The sequence below is a fragment of the Toxotes jaculatrix genome, chromosome 18 (assembly GCF_017976425.1).
Source record: "Toxotes jaculatrix isolate fToxJac2 chromosome 18, fToxJac2.pri, whole genome shotgun sequence".
Lineage (NCBI taxonomy): Eukaryota > Metazoa > Chordata > Actinopteri > Toxotidae > Toxotes > Toxotes jaculatrix.
Genome location: NC_054411.1, coordinates 708,599 through 730,000, shown reverse-complemented (window position 1 = coordinate 730,000; position 21,402 = coordinate 708,599). Strand labels below are relative to the sequence as shown.

At 45.4% G+C, this 21,402-nt stretch overlaps 2 protein-coding genes across 2 annotated transcripts in view; both read left to right on the top strand.

Moving 5' to 3' along the window:
- The window catches only part of rapgefl1 (Rap guanine nucleotide exchange factor (GEF)-like 1), a 25,037-nt gene extending 11,310 nt beyond the window's left edge, over positions 1–13,727 (top strand). Inside the window, exons 4-16 of the mRNA XM_041062406.1 lie at positions 115–340; positions 1,892–1,989; positions 2,664–2,776; positions 3,093–3,260; positions 3,456–3,553; positions 3,654–3,776; positions 3,892–4,070; positions 4,200–4,290; positions 4,513–4,563; positions 4,760–4,847; positions 6,468–6,532; positions 6,956–7,010; positions 7,206–13,727. Of these exons, the coding sequence (XP_040918340.1) occupies positions 115–340; positions 1,892–1,989; positions 2,664–2,776; positions 3,093–3,260; positions 3,456–3,553; positions 3,654–3,776; positions 3,892–4,070; positions 4,200–4,290; positions 4,513–4,563; positions 4,760–4,847; positions 6,468–6,532; positions 6,956–7,010; positions 7,206–7,330 (1,480 nt within the window). The 3' untranslated portion in view covers positions 7,331–13,727. The remainder of the gene's footprint in view (positions 1–114; positions 341–1,891; positions 1,990–2,663; positions 2,777–3,092; positions 3,261–3,455; positions 3,554–3,653; positions 3,777–3,891; positions 4,071–4,199; positions 4,291–4,512; positions 4,564–4,759; positions 4,848–6,467; positions 6,533–6,955; positions 7,011–7,205) is intronic.
- Positions 13,728–16,791: 3,064 nt separating this feature from the next.
- On the top strand, positions 16,792–21,126 carry LOC121198368 (nucleoside diphosphate kinase B-like). The gene is made up of 5 exons (XM_041062431.1): positions 16,792–16,914; positions 18,947–19,077; positions 19,508–19,609; positions 20,308–20,420; positions 20,843–21,126. The coding sequence occupies exons 2-5, from the start codon at positions 18,961–18,963 to the stop codon at positions 20,958–20,960; spliced, it is 450 nt and encodes a 149-aa protein (XP_040918365.1). The 5' UTR covers positions 16,792–16,914; positions 18,947–18,960; the 3' UTR covers positions 20,961–21,126.
- The last annotated feature ends 276 nt before the right edge of the window (positions 21,127–21,402 follow it).

Genomic DNA, 21,402 nt, shown 5'->3' with positions numbered 1-21,402 from the left:
TGCAAACAGAGCGAGCCTCCTGAACGCCGTGTGGTTTGGGTGTGTGAGCGGCTGACTGACCTGGATCTCACAGTGTCCCGGTGTCCTATCTGTCCTCCTTAACTCAGACCTCAGATTCACTCTGGACACAGAGGGAGGGAGGGGAGGCAGGCTGGGGGAGGCAGAGGGTGAGAGGAGAGAAGGAGGAGGAGAGAGGGACGGAGAGATGGAGGGAGAAACAGACGGAGTGCTGGACGGAGCAGAGAGGAAGCAGGCGGTGCTGAACGTGGCGTTCAGGTACCTGGACACCTACAGAGAACTGCTGCAGGAGGAGGGGGAGCGCAGCAACAGCTTCCCCAAGGTAACACACAACACTACACACTGACTGCACAGCACTACACACTGTCTACACACTGACTGCACAACACTACACACTGACTGCACAGCACTACACACTGTCTACACACTGACTGCACAACACTACACACTGACTGCACAGCACTACACACTGTCTACACACTGACTGCACAACACTACACACTGACTGCACAGCACTACACACTGTCTACACACTGACTGCACAACACTACACACTGACTGCACAGCACTACACACTGTCTACACACTGACTGCACAACACTACACACTGACTGCACAGCACTACACACTGTCTACACACTGACTGCACAACACTACACACTGACTGCACAACACACAACACACTAACTACACACTGACTGCACAACACTACACACTGACTGCACAACACACAACACACTAACTACACACTGACTACACAACACTACACACTGACTACACACTGACTACACAACACTACACACTGACTGCACAACACTACACACTGACTGCACAACACACAACACACTAACTACACACTGACTACACAACACTACACACTAACTACACACTGACTACACAACACTACACACTGACTGCACAACGCGCAACACACTAACTACACGCTGACTACACAACACTACACACTGACTGCACAACACTACACACTGACTACACAACACACAACACACTAACTACACACTGACTGCACAACACTACACACTGACTGCACAACACACAACACACTAACTACACACTGACTGCACAACACTACACACTGACTGCACAACACACAACACACTAACTACACACTGACTACACAACACTACACACTGACTGCACAACGCGCAACACACTAACTACACACTGACTGCACAACACTACACACTGACTGCACAACACACAACACACTAACTACACACTGACTGCACAACACTACACACTGACTGCACAACACACAACACACTAACTACACACTGACTACACAACACTACACACTGACTGCACAACGCGCAACACACTAACTACACACTGACTACACAACACTACACACTGACTGCACAACACTACACACTGACTGCACAACGCGCAACACACTAACTACACACTGACTGCACAACACTACACACTGACTGCACAACACACAACACACTAACTACACACTGACTACACAACACTACACACTGACTGCACAACACACAACACACTAACTACACACTGACTACACAACACTACACACTGACTGCACAACACTACACACTGACTGCACAACGCGCAACACACTAACTACACACTGACTGCACAACACTACACACTGACTGCACAATGCGCAACACACTAACTACACGCTGACTACACAACACTACACACTGACTGCACAACACACAACACACTAACTACACACTGACTACACAACACTGCACACTGACTGCACAACACTACACACTGACTGCACAACGCGCAACACACTAACTACACACTGACTACACAACACTAGACACTGACTACACACAATTTTGTGTGTGTTTTATTGTGTGTGTGTGTGTGTGTGTAGGAGCTTTACCTGTGTGCGGTTCAGGAGTTGAGTCGGTATCCTGAGCTGGTGGAGGACGTCCTCAAGCTGCAGAGGTGGACCGAGATCTTACACTGCCCGTAAGACAAACACACACAACAGATACACACTGTAATACACACTGTAATACACAGACACACCTGCACAGGTTTGTAAATGTCTGTTTGTGCTTTATAAATAAAGTTATTATTACTTATTATCAGTGGTTAGATGGTTAAAGTACCTGCAACCACCACTGCTACTGTTAATGATAATTTAATTAATGTAGTAATTTGATCTTTCATTGCATGGAGCCAAGCAACCACACTGTGTGTGTGTGTGTGTGTCACTGTGTGTGTGTGTCACTGTGTGTGTGTGTCACTGTGTGTGTGTCACTGTGTGTGTGTGTGTGTCACTGTGTGCGTGTCACTGTGTGTGTGTGTCACTGTGTGCGTGTCACTGTGTGTGTGTGTCACTGTGTGCGTGTCACTGTGTGTGTGTCACTGTGTGTGTGTCACTGTGTGTGTGTGTGTGTCACTGTGTGTGTGCGTGTCACTGTGTGTGTGTGTCACTGTGTGCGTGTCACTGTGTGTGTGTCACTGTGTGTGTGTCACTGTGTGTGTGTGTGTGTCACTGTGTGTGTGTGTGTCACTGTGTGTGTGTGTCACTGTGTGTGTGTCACTGTGTGTGTGTGTCACTGTGTGTGTGTGTGTGTCACTGTGTGCGTGTCACTGTGTGTGTGTGTCACTGTGTGTGTGTCACTGTGTGTTTCCAGCTCTGATGAGGAGAAGGAGAGCAAGAGGAAGCAGGTTCGTCCTCTGTTCAGACACTTCCGACGTATCGACGCCTGTCTGCAGCCCAGAGAGGCCTTCAGAGGCTCCGACGAGAGTACGGCACACACACACACACAGCTGCACACAGACACACACACAGCTGCACACAGACACACACACACACACACAGCTGCACACACACACACACACAGCTGCACACACACACACACACACACACACACACAGCTGCACACGTTTATGGACAGAAATATAAAAGCTGAGCTGTGCTGCCTAATCTGTAAACACATACACACAGTTTAAATACAAACACACCTGCAGTTTGAGGTCAGACACACCCAGGACACACACACACACACACACACACACACACACTCGTCTTGAAGCAGGACTCTGTGTCTTTGTGTCCCCAGTCTTCTGCAGGGTCTACACTCCGGATCATTCCTACGTCACCATCAGGAGTCGCCTGTCCTGCCGGGTCGGAGAGATTCTGGCTCTGGTCCGAGAGAAACTCCAGTACAGCGAAGACCAACCAGTTCTGCCTGGAAACCTCATACTGGTGGCGGTCACATCAGCTGGAGGTCGGGAGACGTTTTCCAACTTTATTTTGATCCTTTTTCAAACACAAATTACAAAATACTTCACAAAAAAGAATAAAAGAAATGTTCATGGATGTTTCAGTTATTGAGTTGTCACAGTATTATATTTAGTTGTTAATAATGAATCTGTTGTGTGTGTGTGTGTGTGCGTGTGTGTGCGTGTGTGTGTGTGTTCAGAGAAAGCAGTGTTTCGTCCCAGTGATGAAGCTGTGTTCACCACACTGGGAGTCAACACTCACCTGTTCGCCTGTGAACCCTCTGAACTGGACTCACTGGTGAGGAACTGGTGGAGGTTGGTGGGGGGAGGGGGGCGGAGGTGTGGGGGGCGGGGCAAACTGTGTAGGTGTGATAATGTGATGATGTTATTACCCTCAGCTTCCTCTTCCTGAGGAGATCCACTGGACACCAGGTGACAGCAAACTCCACGACATGTCAGCGGAGGAAGTAGCCAATCAGCTGGTGGTGTTTGACTGGGAGCTCTTCAGCTGCGTCCACGAGGTCAGTCACATGGTTCCTGTCCACGCTCGCCAGAATCCGCGAGCTGCTGCTCACACACCAACAAATGCAGAATTCCCAGCCCCTTTATCTTCTTCTTTGTTGGTGTTTCTTGCAGGTGGAGTTTGTGTGTTATGTGTTTCATGGAGAGCAGTCGCGCTGGCGCCCCCTCAACCTGGAGCTGGTACTGCAGCGCTGCAGCGAGGTGCAGCACTGGGTGGCCACAGAGATCCTGCAGTGTCAGTCTCTGCCAAAGAGGATCCAGCTGCTGCGCAAGTTCATCAAGATCGCAGCTCTGTGAGTCCGCATCGTGAACCTGGTTCAGGCTCGGGAAACAGGGATTGTCCACCTGTTTTGAAACGTTTGGATTTACAGCATCGTTTTCTCTCTCTGCTTGTTCACTGTTGGACATGACGTGTGTTTCAGCTGTAAGCAGCAGCAGGACCTGCTGTCCTTCCTGGCCGTGGTTCTGGGTCTGGATAATCCTGCTGTCAGCAGACTGCGACTCACCTGGGAGGTACAGCACCTGTCACAGCTCTGCTTCACCTTCACACAGCACAGCACTCCACTCTGCTGTGTTCTCCACCACAGCCTGAGGGTGGCGCCAGAGGAAAGATCATGGATCAGTTAAAATCACTGGATTCTAAATTGTTTATTGTGCAGAGAGAACAAAGCCTTACTGTGTGTGTGTGTGTGTGTGTGTGTGTGCGTGTGTGCGTGTGTGTGTGTGTGTGTTCAGGGACTCCCGGGGAAGTTCAGGAAGCAGTTTCAGCAGTTTGAGAGCATTGCGGTGAGTAAAGGACGTCTCTTCTGTCTTCACCTCACAGACTGAGCCGTGTGACCTGATGCTGATGCGATGACAGGGTCAAAGGTCAAACTGTCAGCGTTGTCAGCAAATGCCAGCGTCACACAGTCTCATCATGTCTTACAATTTCCTGCAAAACTATTGATCCTTCTGATCAGTTTGGGGTTTTCTTCTGTAACAGGACCCCTCCAGGAATCATAAGTCCTACAGAGACCTGATCACCAGCCTGAGACCTCCGCTGATCCCCTTCACACCTCTGCTGCTGAAAGGTACACACACGGACCCACCTGTGTAACACAACCACACACCATGAAGTGTGTTTGTTCGTGTTGTGTCTGAAGAAGATCGCAGCAACAGTAACAGAGCAGAGAGATTAAAATGTGACCTGAAGGTGGCGCTGGATGAAAAGTCAGAGGATCAGTTATTACAGTTCATCCCGAGGGGAACATGAACGTCTGAACCACATTTCATCACCATGTGATCAGCTCCTGTCTGCAGAGAACCATGGATGAACTGAAGGAAACCTAAAAACAGCAGGACTCTCAGTGAAGTTCTGCAGTGATAAGGAGCTTTTCTGTGATTTCTGAGTGGATTTCTGGACATGTATCCTGGACGGACACCAGAGATAATCATGTCCTCAGGAAGCAAAGTCTCTGAATCTGAAAATGTGAGTGTGAGTTTTTGGGCTTCAGGTGTAAAGATGAAAATTTGAGCTTATTTTTTACCAAATTACCAAATTAGCTCTAATTCCTGACTTTCTGACACTTTGGTGCATCTCTAAGGATCCTAGTTAGGGAAGGCACCAAACAGTAGCCTCTTCCAGCTGCCTCTGATAATCACATGACCCCGTCTTGTTGTCCCTGACCGTCTCCTGAACCAGGACGAGGGACTAAACCACCTCACAGAGACTTGAAACCGGTGATGAGATGATCCTGGTTCATTAGTTCATGGATGAACCTTCAGTTACTGATCCTCTGAGAATCTCTCTGCCTCCAGCTGCTGAGCAGATGTGAAGCTGCTGCAGACAAGTTAGCTCCTCCTCCCTCACTAATTAACACTTCTGGCTAATCAGCTCCATGTTACTGTTAACACACACACACACACACACACACACACACACACACACACACACACACACACAGAGTTCAGTCACTTCAAACACTCGTATTCAACGATGGCTTTATTTTTCTCTTTGCTCCAGTTTTTCTTTTCATCTCTCCAGCTCCACTCGTTTAACCCAGCAGGTGTCCACACACACACACACACACACACACACACACACACACACACGCACACACACACAGGGTAAGAGCCATACAGAGTGTGTACAGTAATCTCATTTAAAGTCTTTTGAAACTGAACGAGTGAAAGCAGAAGAAAGATGTGAGTGTGTGTGTGTTTGTGTGTGCATGCTCGCCCTTAAGCTCTCTGTCTCCATGGCAACACAACCGGAGAAAGAGGGACGAAAGGATGAAGTGAATCAAGTGCTTAAAAAGAGGAGAGAGAGAAAGAGAAGCTGTCGTGTGGAATCTGAACGCTTCACCTGTGTGATGTTCGGACGTCAGCTGATCAGGATGTGAAGAAAAACACTGCTGTTCGTTTGTAAAGATTTGTGTGTGAAGCAGGGCCTTTCATGTCAGAACACTCTGCAGCAGCGACTCGGTTTGTGTTCTCGTTGTGTTTCTATATAAACAGAAAAACAACATTAAATCTGCATGTTTAACAGCTACGGCTCACACGGTGACCTGGGATGTTGCGTAACGTCACATGACTTCCTGCAGGACTTCTCATCCAAATGCTCCGTTTGTATTTTCACGTTGTTGAACTGATCAGGTGACGTCGTGCTGAGCAGGTGATGTATTAACGAGCTGATTTGTCTCCTCTGTCAGATCTGACCTTTCTCCATGAGAGCTGTAAGACGTTTCACGGTGAACTCGTCAACTTTGAGAAGATGGTGAGTGACGTCACATCCAGTCCAACCTTTCACAGTAAAAGCTCACAGGCTTGGTGCAGGGTCAGGTTGTCTTGACTGGAAACACTGGATGAGCGTCACCTGTTCACAAGGACGAAGAAAAAACAGTTTCATTCACAAAAATGTTACTAAAACTTTATAAGAAGGACGAGTGGACATCAGAGACAGGGGACATTCTTACATTTACAAGTCTAATGAATAAATAGTTTTTAGTTATATAAATAGTTCAGAAATAATTCTTCTCCTCACGAAAAAATATCAGATCTCTGAGGATGTAAAGCAGATTGTTCATTTTCAAACCTCATCCCGTCCTCTCACGTCCATCTTTTTCTCCTTCTCTTCCATCTTTGTCCTTCTCCTCTTTTCCTTTACTCCCTCTCTCTCTTCTGTTCCCTCTCTCTGCAGCATAAAGTGGCAGAGATGGTGAGGATCATCAGACGATACAGGAGCACTCAGCTAGGTAACACACACACACACACACACACACACACAACTTCTAATCATAGAAAAACACTAAAGTGTGCAGCTCAGTGTGGGGCGTCCTCAGAGCCAGAGCTCTGTCTCCACCTGGTGGTGACGCTGTGACACTGCACCTCTGTTTGACCATAACGGATAGAAAAAGCAGTAACATCAGTGTTTGTTTGTTTTGTGGTAGCCATGGACACGGAGACGTCCCCCTCCCACCTGCAGACGAAGGCCTACGTCCGCCAGTTACAGGTGATCGACAACCAGAACCTGCTGTTCGACATGTCCTGCAAACTGGAGCCCAAAGACACATAAAGAGACAGATGGGGAGAGAGACGGAGATGAAGACAAAGAGAGGCTGGGATGAAGAGGAGGAGCAGCAGGAGGAGACAGTTTGTGTCCACAAACAATAACGCAAAGAAGCAGATGAAGGAGAAGGAGGTTCAGGTAGAAAGAGAGGGGGATATAACTGGAAGCCCAAGGTCTGCTCCTCCTCCTCCTCCTCTTCATCCTCGTCTACACTCATCAAAAAATACAACAACGACTTCCCTTTTTGTCCCAGAGGGAAACTTCTCCTCACTCCTCGACTTGGACGCCTGTTTAGTTATAATTTCCTTTCATTTTCTCCCTCTCCTCCTTTCTCAGCTGCTTCCTCCTCCTCTTCCTCCCTCATCCATCCATCAGCAGCTGTCCACTTCAAACACTGCCACTGAAAACCACGAACACTTACACAGACGTGGAGGAGGTTCATCAAACTGGACCAAAAACTCGTCAGGACGTTTTTCAGTGGACGATCTGGTCGTGTTCCGGAGTTTGTTGTTAAAGCTCCAGATTCCTCTGCAGCAGATCACGCTGGTTCTGTGGAGACCGTTCTGTCCGTCAGCGTGGAACGCTGTCGACAACATCGAGGACGATCGGTTCTTACTCAGCAACTTTAAATGTTGTGTTTGAGAACCATTCATGACGTCCAGGTGATGCTTCATCATCCACACCAGGTTCTAAAATCTCAGCTTTGTTTTGTCTCAGTGAAATGAACGGGGTCAGAGGTCAAACAGGACAGCAGTGATGGTGGATCCCAGGACGCTGGACTCTTCCCTCACCCCAAACTTACGTTTGGTTTGTGTGACTTTCTGCACTTTCTCATCCTCCTTTCCTGCTTCTCTGTCGCGGCTGACCAATCAGACTAGAGACAATCGGACCACCTGACTGACACCTGTTGACCTCTGAACTCAACACAAAACAAAACGTCCACAGGGACCATTGAGTCCATTATTGAGAGTCTTTCAGATTCAGTGGACAGAGACAGCGTTGATGAATCCCACTGCAGGAGACGTTTCCGACGCGTCTAACATGTTTCAGAGACGGAAACAGACGGAAACCACGGACGTTTGACAGGGAACTGGATACCAACATTCAAAGATGGCCGCCCTTTCATTCCTCTCACCTTCTCCGGCTCACGGATCAGAGACAGCTGACACCAAATCATCTGCCAAACAGTGGAGGTGAGCTTCAACACACAAACCCACCGTGACATGACGACCACGTGGCGACAGCACAGAGTGAGACTGCTGTCGGGAAACAAGCTGCACACACGTGGGATTTATGTCCTGCGTTTCAGGTATGACCTCATGTTTCCGTTTTACCTGAGGAAAAGCTTCACAGGTGAGGATTTTCTCCTCGGACTGCCCCGGGGAAACTTTCCCCAACAGCTTTCGTCTAAAAGTATTTTGTATCTTCAAAAAAGTCTTTTTTCCAAATTCAGGTGTTGGAAAAAGTGTTGTCTTATATTCCATTCAGTACAGTACAGCAAGCATCTCTGTTCATCTACGCAAAGACTTCTCAACACATCGTACCGCAGACCGGCCGAGCCGAGGATCCAGTTCCAAAAGCCACCATGTTCGTTTTTCCAAAAACTTTTCAAACTGTAACACCAAGTCCGAGTTTACGCCCGAGACTCCTGCTCTCTGGATTTCATGACTGAATATAATTTTCCATCAAACACTGAACTCTTTTCCATCTGATAAAGGACACAGAGGACGTTGTGGATCTGTAACTGAACTCTCAGTTCTGTCTGACTGCGTCCATGGTTTACATCAGTGGTAAGGGCTGTTAGGCTGACCTCTGACCTCTGACCTCTGATTAGTGGTTTGTATCAGCTGCCATATTTCACACAGAGCAATCAGGAACATATTTCTTATCCTAAACTGTGGTGGTGAGTTCACTGACAGTATCTCTGACGGACTTATGGACACTTTGAGACGTTGTCATGATGCGTTCACAGACTCTGATCGCCTGATCAGATCACACTTGTGCGTGGAGGACGGTCGGGACGTTGGACATTCCTCACTGGATGAGAGTGTGTAGATGCTGGTTTTCTACCAAACATAGTCTCAGTTTCAGCCTGAAGACGTTTTCATGAAACGTCTCTCACGGTGTTTTATGATCAGAACCCACGTCACTTTCACGTTAAAGGACCATACCGCTGTTTTTCTAAGTTTTAACCCGTTAACGACAGAACGTACGAAATGTGTCGCTGCAGACGAAGTGGCTGAAATTTCTGAATGTGAGTCGGTTCCTTCCAGGCACCCATAGATATCAGTTCATTTCTAGAAAAATCAACTTGCATAGTTTGTGAATTTCCAGCTGGATTGATATTATTTTCTTTTCATTCAGAACAGATGTAATGTTTAAAAAATCCTAATGTTATGAGAGTTAAGCACTTTTAAGAGAAGAAGAGAAGTATTTTGAGATAAAGCTGTACATTTATATGAGAAATTTATATTCCCTCTCACCTTCTCACTCACATCAAACCTGTGAGAACAGAGACGTTCATCAGAAAACATCTATGCAAGCTGAGTTTTCGAAATGTACTGAAAATAACTGGAGGGAAAAACACCTCAGTCTGCTCGGGGAAACGGTGGCTGCTTTACCGTGCGTGGAAGTCGGAAAAAACACAGGTATAGTCCTTTAAGAAGGTGAAGGTGGTCATGAGCTGAGTGAACTGATAATAACATAACAGCCAATCAGCTGAGTTTACAGGATGACGTCATACCAGAGACATAAATACAAACATACGAGATTTGACAGGAAAACGTTTTCTCAGCGTTTGGGATCTAACTGCTGTCACATCTGAACGACCAATCGGCTTTAAAGGAAGGACCTGAACAGCCCCCACAGAGCCGCCCTCCCATTGGTCGGTTCAGTGGACTGGCGGGTGGAGGCCTGAGGCAATAACAGAGCGACAGGAAGTGAAGCTGGTTGGTCGACTTCTTGCATCAACGAAGCACTTTTGCCAAACCTCAGGGCTCAGAGACACAGAGAGGTTTTATTTACTCTTTATTCTAAATTTTCAGTAGAGTTCAGTTCAGTTGAGTCCAGTTGTGTTGCGATCGATTGGTTCTGTGTTTGTACAGCTGATCTCACTTCAGTCATATTTACTATAATAATAGAAATTTACAGAGTTGTTGTTTTTATGCTGTGATCACCACCAGGTCTGAGTCCAGTGTGTCCACAATGAAACGTTATTTTAGTTTGGTTTTACAGAGACAGATCAGAGACATTGAGTCCTAAAGTTAAAGGGGTGTTGCGTGATGCTGCTGGACAGAGACCTGGCTCGTCTATGGCTCTGCTTTGCTCCGATCAGCGAACATAAAGTCTCATGAACTGTGCAAAAGCTCAGAGTTTTGCTGTTTATGAATCCAACTTTTCGTTTGTAAGAGGAAGAATATTTTATTTCCTCTTTACAGACAAAAAAGTTTAAGACTCCACTGAAGACAAAATGAATCGATGGAGATTCTTTTTTCTTTTGGTTTGCAGTGCACTGAAGAGTTTTACTCCACAATGCTAGCCTTCTTTCCAGCTTACTTTCTGCTGCAGCTGCTTCACAGTCGGAAGCTTCCAGCTGTTCCTGAATATTTCTTCCAGAATACAAATCCCTGCAGTTTTAATGAAGTTGTAGTTTAGAGGAAGAAGCTGTAATATTCTGAGCTAAAGTCAGAATCTTATGAGAAACATTTGGAATGAGATTTAAAGTTTAGATAAAGTCATAATTAACAAAGTTGTAATATTTTCAGAATGAGATCTTTCTCAGATGCTCAGGCATCATGGCTCCTCTTTACCTGCTGTATTAACAAACCCTTGATTTAAGAGGACACATGAAACTCCCTTCATTAATGTCCGACTCTTATTTCCAGTTAGATAAATATTTTTCCTGTCAGGTTCCCAGTCGATGTTTTTTTTCGTGGTTGGATTGAAACTCTTCAGAGCGTCGGGACGGTTCGCTGATCTGAAAAGGTGTAACTGCTTTGTGTGTGTGTGTTCGTCTGCGCTCAGCTCTGGTGGCTGCTGAGACTTTATCATTCTCCATCTGTATCATAACATCCTGTTTGTAAAGGCTCAGTGAGGTTGATCCTGTCCAGAAACAAGTCCAGCTCCTCCCTCCAACACGAGCATTTCCATCATAATCCAGTCAACATCTCTGAGGTCGAGGTTTGGATGCAGGTTGTAGTCTGTTACACCTGTAACCACACCCACCAGTGATGTCACAGTGTGCTGAGGAGATCTTCACCTCGAGTGAAGCTTTTTGAGTAATTTAACAGAAATGACTGTGTATCTGCTGTAAAGGAGCAGATACACAGTGTGAAACCTCAGGACAGGAGCAGAATCCCAGATTTTCATCGAGATCTTTTACGGCAACTCAGACTTCGAAGAACATGATGTGTGAATTGAAGTTGTTTGATTCTGGACAAGATACAACCTGCAAAACGTCTCCAGTTTGACAAAACCTTATATCTAAAATGGAGTTTTAAAACCTGTTTGTCCTCAAAACAGATAAAAACTAATCTGAATTCAAACCTCAGGAGTTTGAAGAGGATTAAGCATGAACTCCCAAAGACACGAGTTCAAACCCCAGAACACAAGTTTGAACTTTGAAGAGCATGAGTTCAGACTCCCATGAACACAAGTCCTGAAAAGACGAGTTTATACTCCCAAACCGTGACTTCCTGTCCTTACTCCCAAGAGCTCCAGTTCTTGGTTTGAGCTCTAAAGATGAGAGTTCAGGCTTGAATTTTACTCCTCAGACTCCAGCTCAAACGGCCATAAACACAAGTTGAAGAGAGGCCTGTTGTTTCCCATGTTTCCAGGTGAGAGTGACTCACCTCCTCTCAGTCTGAGATCAAAGTGAGTTTTCAGGACTTTGTATGTGATATTAAAGGTCTTGTCTAGGTGGAGACGTTCGTGGCGGTTTGGTCGGGTACGAAATGTGAAACCCAGTGAAGATGACATCATCACTAGTCTGCCAGTGGCTCTCTCAGGACCACTTCCTGGGTGTTGGGCGCCTTATTATGGATCCCGCCGTAGTTCTGGGCTGAAACAGGAGTCCTGAACCCGAACCGTCTCTAATCTCGATCTTAGCCCAAACAGAACTATTCTGAACATTAGACCTAAACCAAACGGCACAAACCTTCCAGCTCCTCAGGCCAATCACAGCCCTGTAATTCTGCTGGGATCCATAATTTTGGGAGGTGGGCGGCCTCTTGGGTCGAGGCCGTCCGCTGCGTCGCCTGGAAGAAAACACTGAAAAAATACAAATGTGTATATATTGCAACCCTGTAAATAGGCAAATACTAACGGAGACTCTATTTTATGTATGAGCTGAGAGAGAGAGAGTGATTCTAATTCAAGGAGAAATATTTGATTTGGTGTTTTTTATTTGTAGAAGTGAAAGAACGTGTACAGTGGTGACAGAAAGAAAGAAATGATGAATTTACGAATTGTACAGTTACATTTCTTCATTTGGATTGTTTGGTTGTTTTCTATCTAAAGCTTGGGCTTGTTTCTGTTTGGTTTTTTGTACAGAAGTGGTTGTTTACATCGATACAAGTCCTTATTTCTGTGAACGTCTGACGTGATTGGAGCAGAGGTCTGGCACGGGGCGGGGCCTGCAGGGTTGGTGTCGTATTACAAATTATTTCAACACAACAAAACGAAAAGCTAGTCGACGTTCTGTAACGTACGATGATCAGACGACTGCTATAGAAAAATAAAATCTTGAGATTTAGAGAATAAAGTGGAAATATCTGGAGAACAAGTTATAATTAATTTTACAAAAATAAAGTTAGAATTTTTTGAGAAACAAATCATAATATTGCAACACAAACTTGAAATTTCATGAGTAAGAAAAAAAATAATATTTTGAGAATAAGGCCTTTATAATGCTGATATTATGAGATTAAATTCATTTTACTCCAAGCATTTCACACAGAAAGCTGTAACGTTTATGACATCATAATATTATGTAATTCCTAATTGTGTGAATTTTTTTTTATTTTTGAGGAAAAATTCACAATATTTCAGGAAGTGGTTTAACTTTTAGCCCAAAATATGAAAAATAGGACTTTAAGTATAAAGTTTATTAGAATAAGTGGTACTATAAGTACAGTCAGACATTTATGATAAAAATCACAATATTTTTCCAGAAAGTGTCACCATGAGATGAAGCTGTAATTTTACAGGTTTTAACATTAAAGGATAATTACAGTACATACAGCTCTCTTCACTCTGTTCTTGAAATATTATGATTTTCCTCCTAAAATAACAGATTCCTGATACTCTGACTTACTCTCATAAACTTAAAACTTTACTTTTAAAATCCTGTGAAAAAAAAAAACTATACTGAAAGTGAAAGTGTTCATCATGTGAGGTTTGCAAACTGACTGAAAGGACCAGTTCTGGGTCTCGTCCCGTCTCCTGCAGACTTCTGCTCCCTCTGCTGTCACACTACAGACACTGAAATAAAACCTCTGGACAAACACACTGCCTCACACTCATGTTCTCTTTAAGTGTGTTTGCACTCAGCACTGAGGTGTTTACAAAGATAAAAGAAGTACAGAGATTCTTTAAGGTGATAATACAATACATTAATTAATTTTATATGCACACACGGTCTCTCCTCCTTCCATAGACCTCTTTCAGGCTCACCTGTGAAGCTCACCTGTGAAGCTCACCTGTGAAGCCGATGCCTCCGGCAGCTGCCTGTCAGGGTGCAGTGGTAAAGAACAGGCTCAGTTAATACCCACCTACAGAACATTAAGAAATTTTACAGCCGTGGCACTAGCAAGGATTTCTTTTGAAAAAGGCGTCCATCTTCTCCTGCCTCTGTCTTTTCTGCATCTTATGATACTGTGTGACAGAAAGACAGAGACGAGCTTGATAGTGACGTGGGTCTGGCAGGACTGTGAGACTTTGACATTTTGCTTACTTGAGCTAACACGTCCTCTAAAACAATATTTAGGCTTCAGATAAATCACCTTTAAGCGGCTATGTGCCGGTGCTAACCATGAAGCCAGCTAGTTCCCGCCTCCTCAGCACGAGCTGAGAGATAAATAGACACAGCAGGAGAGGCAGGACTTAAGGCAGAAAAGCCAATCATCAGCCAATCAGCAGCCAATCAGCAGCCGGTCACAGTGGGACACTGTCACAACGCTCCAGGAAAAAGTCCTGTGGCAAAGACAGAAACTGTGATTACAGCGTGTTTTACACATCCCGACTCTTCCATTGGTCTTTGGTTGATGTTTTCCTTATTAGTAGAATCAGTAACAGGACACAGCTGTTTCTGCAGGTTCCTCTGGTCCAAATGCATCGCAATTTAAGATGGGTAAAGTCACAAGTGTGTGCGTGAGCAGGGGGTGTGTGTTTTAATTCAAGCTGATAGGGTCCCCGTACCCCCCCCAGGACTGTAGACTGGACTATCGTCCCCCTGAGACGAGGACCGGTTTCCATCCCTGATTAGGAGAAGGTTTATATTTAGGGTCAAATCTGGGGGAAGAGTGAAGGTTGGAGTTTCAGATTAAAGACATGAAGTGTTGTGTTTGCACAACTGTTGCAGTGTGTGTGTGTGTGTGTGTGTGTGTGTGTGTGTGTGTGTGTGTGTGTGTGTTTTGGTCTGATTTCAGTTCTTATGTAACAGGTGCATGAAGAGACAGTTATGTCCTCTTACATAATACAAAATGTGACAATGGACTTCCTGTCCAGGCTGCCACCGGAGACGCTGCAGAGGGACAGTTCACGTGTCCTGAACCGACGCAGCTGTGACGTCAGACGTAGAAAGTGGTGAATGTGTCATTTCATTTTTAAACCCATAACTCAAACAGTTTATCGATTCATGTTGTTTGTTATGTGACAAAGAAAATGAACGAACTTTTCGATCCAGCTGTGGATTCAATGTTAACTCACTCTGTTTGTTTCTGTCTGAAATCATCTGAAATCACAAACTCATCTAAAATTCCTTTTTTTAGAAGTGAAATCTGTTGTAACCGAAAAAAAGAATGGAACATTCTAGAATGTAAAGATTGACAGGCATAGCAACCATTACTGATGGGTGGGGCTTAGCCAACTGACTAACGTCAGCCTGCCATCAGCCGCACGGCAACAGAATCTGTAGCTTTGTCCTAAAATTGTGATGGACACAGTTTTTTTTACTACATGGGATGAGTCCAAATTTTAACTCACTCTGACACAAACACAACAAAAAGATCAAAATGACAACAGTGATCTGAGTCAGAACACGTGGACAGGACTGGGACAGCAGGAGACGTGGACAGGACTGGGACAGCAGGAGACATGGACAGGACTGCGACAGCAGGAGACGTGGACAGGACTGCGACAGCAGGAGACGTGGATAGGACTGAGACAGCAGGAGACGTGGACAGCTGATATATCAGACAAAGTGACTGAGTCTAAACTCTGGGCCGACCATGGCAGCGCTGACGTGGCTGAGCCTGAGCCGACACACCGTGACACACTGACTATATGAACAGGTGTGTGTGTGTGTGTGTGTGTCACACTGTCTGTACGTATGTGAAACACACACAATATCACATTCAGTGCTGCTGTGGTTATTAATAACATTATTACACTGACAAGTTTCAATGTTAATCATTATAACAACCAGTCGCACATCTGTCTCTCTCTTCTTTCTCCCCCTCCTCCTCCCCCCGGTCGAGGCAGACGCCCGCGTCCCCCCCCCGCCCGTCTCAGGATCTGTCAGAGGTTTCTTCCTGTTAAAGGATTTTTTCTTCCCCACCGTCACCAAGCACCACGACGGCTTCTCACCGTCAGGTCTTCACCTTACTCTGTAAAGTGCCATGACATAAAGTATGTTATGATTTAGTGCTGTATAAATAAAACTGCACTGAATGCGTTGGCTCAGCCTCAGCTGTATCAGCACTGCCACGGTTAGTCCACAGTTTAAACTTAGACTGAACTTACTGACCCCTGCAGTCCTCTCCATGGCAACATCTCACTACAGTAGATGTTCCACAAAATGAACTGAGGAGAGAGAACTACTAAATATAGGAACACGGTTAAATCAGGTTTGTTGAGGTTTGTTAGATCTTTGTGCATCAGCAGATTCCTGCTGCGCAGAAACGTGACAAAGGACAGAAGTCAGAGAGTTTTAGAAAAGTAAGACATCTTTGGAACGTGGCCAGCGCTCCTGTGAAACAGGGATAATCTCAGTGGGACTCACCTGGTTAAATAAAAAAGAAGCATTTTTCCAAAGCGTGTCCTCACACTGGAGGACAGTGAGGACAGGTTTGGGAAGTGAAGACAAGATTTAAAACTGAAAAGGGTCCTCACAAAGACAGACACACACACACGCTGGATGAGTGAACCGATCTGTCAACCACTGACACTGTTTCAACCACTCATACTGCAAACACACACAACCTGACCCCCAACACACACACACACATACATATTTGGAGAACCCCCACCCCCTCCCTCCCCCACAGTGAGGCCTTTAAATAGAGCTGCACTCCGGCTCTTCGGCCTCGGTGATCGCATCCCTGCCGCCGGCAACTCATCTTCACAAGTTCTCCTCAAATCCCAAAGCCAAGGTAGATATCAACTCTCTCTCTCTCTCTCTCTCTCTCTCTCTCTCTCTCTCTCTCTCTCATACACACACACACACACACACACATTTCAAAACACAAAAAGTATCGTGTCATTTTTACTGTTCACATTACTTTGACTTTTGCGGACTGACTATGAAAATACTCAAAATAATTTTAAAAAGTCAGAAGGTTGTAGCAGAAGCATCTTTCTGCTGCATCAGTTTCTGAGCCGCTCACTTTTTTCTTGAATGCTCCATGTGGGTAGTTTTGCCGTGTGCTGTAAGTCATGTGCACGTGTCGTGCAGCACATGTGCTGCAGTGACATGCTGGATGGCTGCAGACAGCTGCAAACAGCCAGACATGTGTTCAGCACTCAGCCCGTCACACGAACACGTGAAGGAACAAACCCAGCTGCAGATTTACAGCAGGAACCCGGAACACTGAGGTTCCTCGTGATGTTCTTCGTCTTTTCTTTTCCTCACATTCACAAATTTGAATTTCTTGTATGTGTGACAGTTTAACAGCTTAACTGACATTCTGAACATCAAAACTACAAAGGGTTCATCCTCTGAGGAGCATTAAGGTTTTTTTTAGGAAATCTGCATGTTAGATTTTGATGTTTGTGAGTTGTGAAGGAAATTTAGGGCAGAGAGCAGAGTGAAGGTCAGGAGGGTCACCAGATTTATTGGGATCATCCTCTGGGGAACGTGAATATCCACAGTGAATTGAATCAAAGCTTGGTCTGAATTTTTGAAGAGAAATTACAGAATCTTTCTCTGGACCAAAACTGTCCAACAGACCAACATCACAGTCCTCATAGGACAAAAAGGGACACAGATTTTTGGGCTCTGTGCCCGGTGCATGACTCGGTCTGATAAATCAGCAGAACATAAGCTCGAAATGTGACCTGGAATCCTCTCGCTGTCAGAAACATCAGTGCTGAAGTTTCTGAGGGTATGAAATGATCTCCTGTGATCAGATGGCCTGTTGCTGACCCTCCACTCTGCTGTTTCCAGGAGCTCTCTGCTTTTTCCGCTCTCTCAGCCTGAATTCCTGCCAGAGCCACCTGCTTTCAGTGGCTATCAGCTTCACATGAACAGATACCAGCAGGCAGTAAAATTAGAAAGCAGGGCAGCCTGGCACGCCACAGCTTTGTCCTAGATTATGAGCAGGTGTTGGGTTCAGGCGGATGGTTTCGGTGCTGAGAGAAGGAAACCGTGTCCAGGCTCCGCGGCAGCTTTGATTTCACATTCTCATCAGCAGAATGGCGTCCAGCTTTACACGGCTTCTCTAATGAGGAGTAATTCAATATTGTCTCCTGTTTTTTTCTTAATGGAAGTGATGAGACTGAGCTGCAGCCATCCACAGTTCGTTAGTATGTCAGATGTGATGAAAAGATTTGAAATGTGACATTTTCAACATGGAGCTGTAGCTCAAAGGAGGGAAAAGGGCAGAATAGCCCTTTAAGACCCTGGAGGTCAAATCAGACACCTGTGAGGCAGGGGGAGGGGACACCTGTGAGGCAGGGGGAGGGGACTGAAGGAGAGCAGAGAGTGACGAGGAGATGTTTCTGACACTTTATTATCCTGTTTCAGAAAAAATATGAAGGATTAGTTTGTTTAAAGATCGATCTGGATTTTCCAAGTGATGATCCTGGAGCAGGTCCCTGATGCTTCTTTGCATCTTAAACTTCATTTTGTTTGTGAGACCTTAAGAAGTTTTACATCTCCACGCTTCTCATAACACTTCCTCTGAGGGAAAGACAAACTACCGCACCAACTCTGTCTTTTAGAAATGATTTCCAACATGTTGTGTTCACTGCTGCCTTCTTCTGAATTTAACCAGGACCACCACATCTCTCCTGAGCCTCGATTAAAGGCTGTGAAGGTGTAAACACAACCACAGAAACAGTTCAATAAAAGATTTTGCAGATTGGCAGATGCATGATGCATCTGTTCACTCCTCTTTGTGTGTGAGGTCTAATCCGCAGAAACAGACCCCTCTGACATTATACGCCGTCTGTCTCTGTCTGCAGCCTCCTCAGCAGACATGGAGCGTACCTTCATCGCTGTGAAGCCCGATGGCGTCCAGAGAGGACTGTGTGGTGAGATCATCAAGCGCTTCGAGCAGAGAGGCTTCAGGCTGGTTGCTGCCAAATTCTTGCAGGTAACTGTGATGATCAGTTTTTTCAGTGAACGACGGTCTGGAGTCCTGAGTCTGAGCTTCTGTGAGCCACAGCTCTGAACAGCCCTTCTGAAGGTTGTTGTCACTGTCAGAGTCTAAGAATGAGTCCCCACAAAGACCGAAGTCCACAGAGCTGGTTTCAGATGACAGGGTGGGGGTCGGTGGGCGGCTGTTGAATGTTTGGGATCACGATCACACACTCAGCTTAGTTAATCCCACAGCTGATCCCACAGTGTCGGGTGGATTAATAACCTGTCTGCAGATTCCTGTTCTGCCCTGAATGATTAACATCTTCAGAAATTAATGAACAGTTAATTGATAATCAGGTGCGATCAATATAGAACCTGATTACACAGGCTAACTGAAATATTTCATGAATGTTAGTTATTATTTTGCCTTTGTGTGTGTTCAGGCCTCTGAGGACCACATGAAGAAGCACTACCTGGACCTGAAGGACATGCCTTTCTATGCTGGACTCTGCAAGTACATGGCCTCTGGACCCATCCTCGCCATGGTAACGCATACACACACACACACACACACACTGAGGCACACTCAGATACTCAGCTCCTCTCATTCTGATATCTTTCTCTTTATATCTCTTTCCATTTCATCAGCACTCTCTCTCTCTGTTTGTGTCTGTGCTCACTCGCCCAGCTGTCTCTCTCTTCTCTCTCTCTTCTCTCTCCCTCTCCTCACACACGCTCTTGTTTTGAAGGTCTCTCTCCTTTTATGGAGCAGACGGTGGTACACACTGACCGATCACACATCCTGAGGTGACTCTGATGATGAAGGAGCTCAGACCTGGACTCTGTCACACAGCAGACTGTGATCAGCTCTCAGTGTCTGTTCAGGTCTTTGTTCCTCCTGTGGACTCACAGCAGTAAATCACAGCTGTGAGCGTTGGTCACATTATTAGACTGATATTAGACTGATCTGATGTGAGAAAACTGATTTGATCTTCTTTGTGTATCAGGACAGGTGTTTCTATTATTTTGTCCACCCCACTAATATCAGTGAGGAGAGGCTGAGTAACAGGAACACCTCTGTAAAAAGCAACACAGTTAATCTGCACCACAAACCACATCCTCCAACACGATGACAATCAACACCTGTGAAACACAAACTGAAGCTTCACGGAGAAGGAGTCACCCTGACGCCTCCCTGACCACACACCCGACAGGTGTGCTGATGTGTGTTTGTGTGTTTCAGGTGTGGGAGGGTCAGAACATTGTGAAGCTGGTCAGGATGATGCTGGGTGAGACCAACCCCGCTGACTCCAAGCCCGGCAGCATCCGTGGAGACCTGTGCATCAACATCGGCAGGTGAGCAAACATTAACACGCATGCGTGACAGGTAACCACACATACATACATACACACACACAGAATTAAAATCTTTGTCTTTGCTAAAAATAGCAAAGCACCAATAAAATTTACAGCAACAAAAGTTAAAGTCAAACGAGGTAAAATGATTCAAAATTTTAGCTCTAAAGCCAAAATGAGATGAAATCAAAATGATGGCTTTGTAACTGCCAACTCTGAAATAATTCAAACTAACGTTTGAAGCCAAAAGCAGGACATTAACTGTGTTCAGTTTTAGTCTGACAAAATCACAGCTTTGCAAAAGTGAGATACGTCAGAATTCTAACATTTTAAATTAATGTTATGACCCAAAGAAAGATTAATTGTCAAGTCTGTGCAAACTGACAGGTAATTTGAAATGTGAATGTGACATGTTTTCTCAGGAACATCATCCACGGCAGCGACACCCTGGAGAACGCCAAGACCGAGGTTGACCTGTGGTTCAAGGCCGAGGAGTTCGTCTCCTACACCCCCTGCGCCCAGCCCTGGCTGTATGAGTAAACCATCCAGTCAGCAACCAGTAAACTAGACCCAACTGGACACCACCCACCCCACTGACCCCACCCTCCTCACACCTGCCCCCCTGCAGTCGATCCTCTGACTTGGTATTCACTCATCAATCCAAAACATGTAGCACTTTTCAATAAAGTGTCGTGTTAACAACAAAGTCGGTCTCTGGGTGTTCGTGTCATAAAAGCAGATGTAATTTTTAGCATGTTCATCACTGTAGCTTAGAGAGGTAGCATGCTTACATTTGTTAACTAGCGCTGGAGCTGCAAAGATTTATCAATGAATTAGTCGATTAATTAATGGACTGACAATCTGGAAATCTGTCGGCAACTATTTTGATAATTGTTTGACATCTTCTAAACAAGACTGTCAAACTTCTGCTGGTTCCAGCTTCTTGGACGTGAGGATTTGATGCTCATCTTGTGACCAGCTT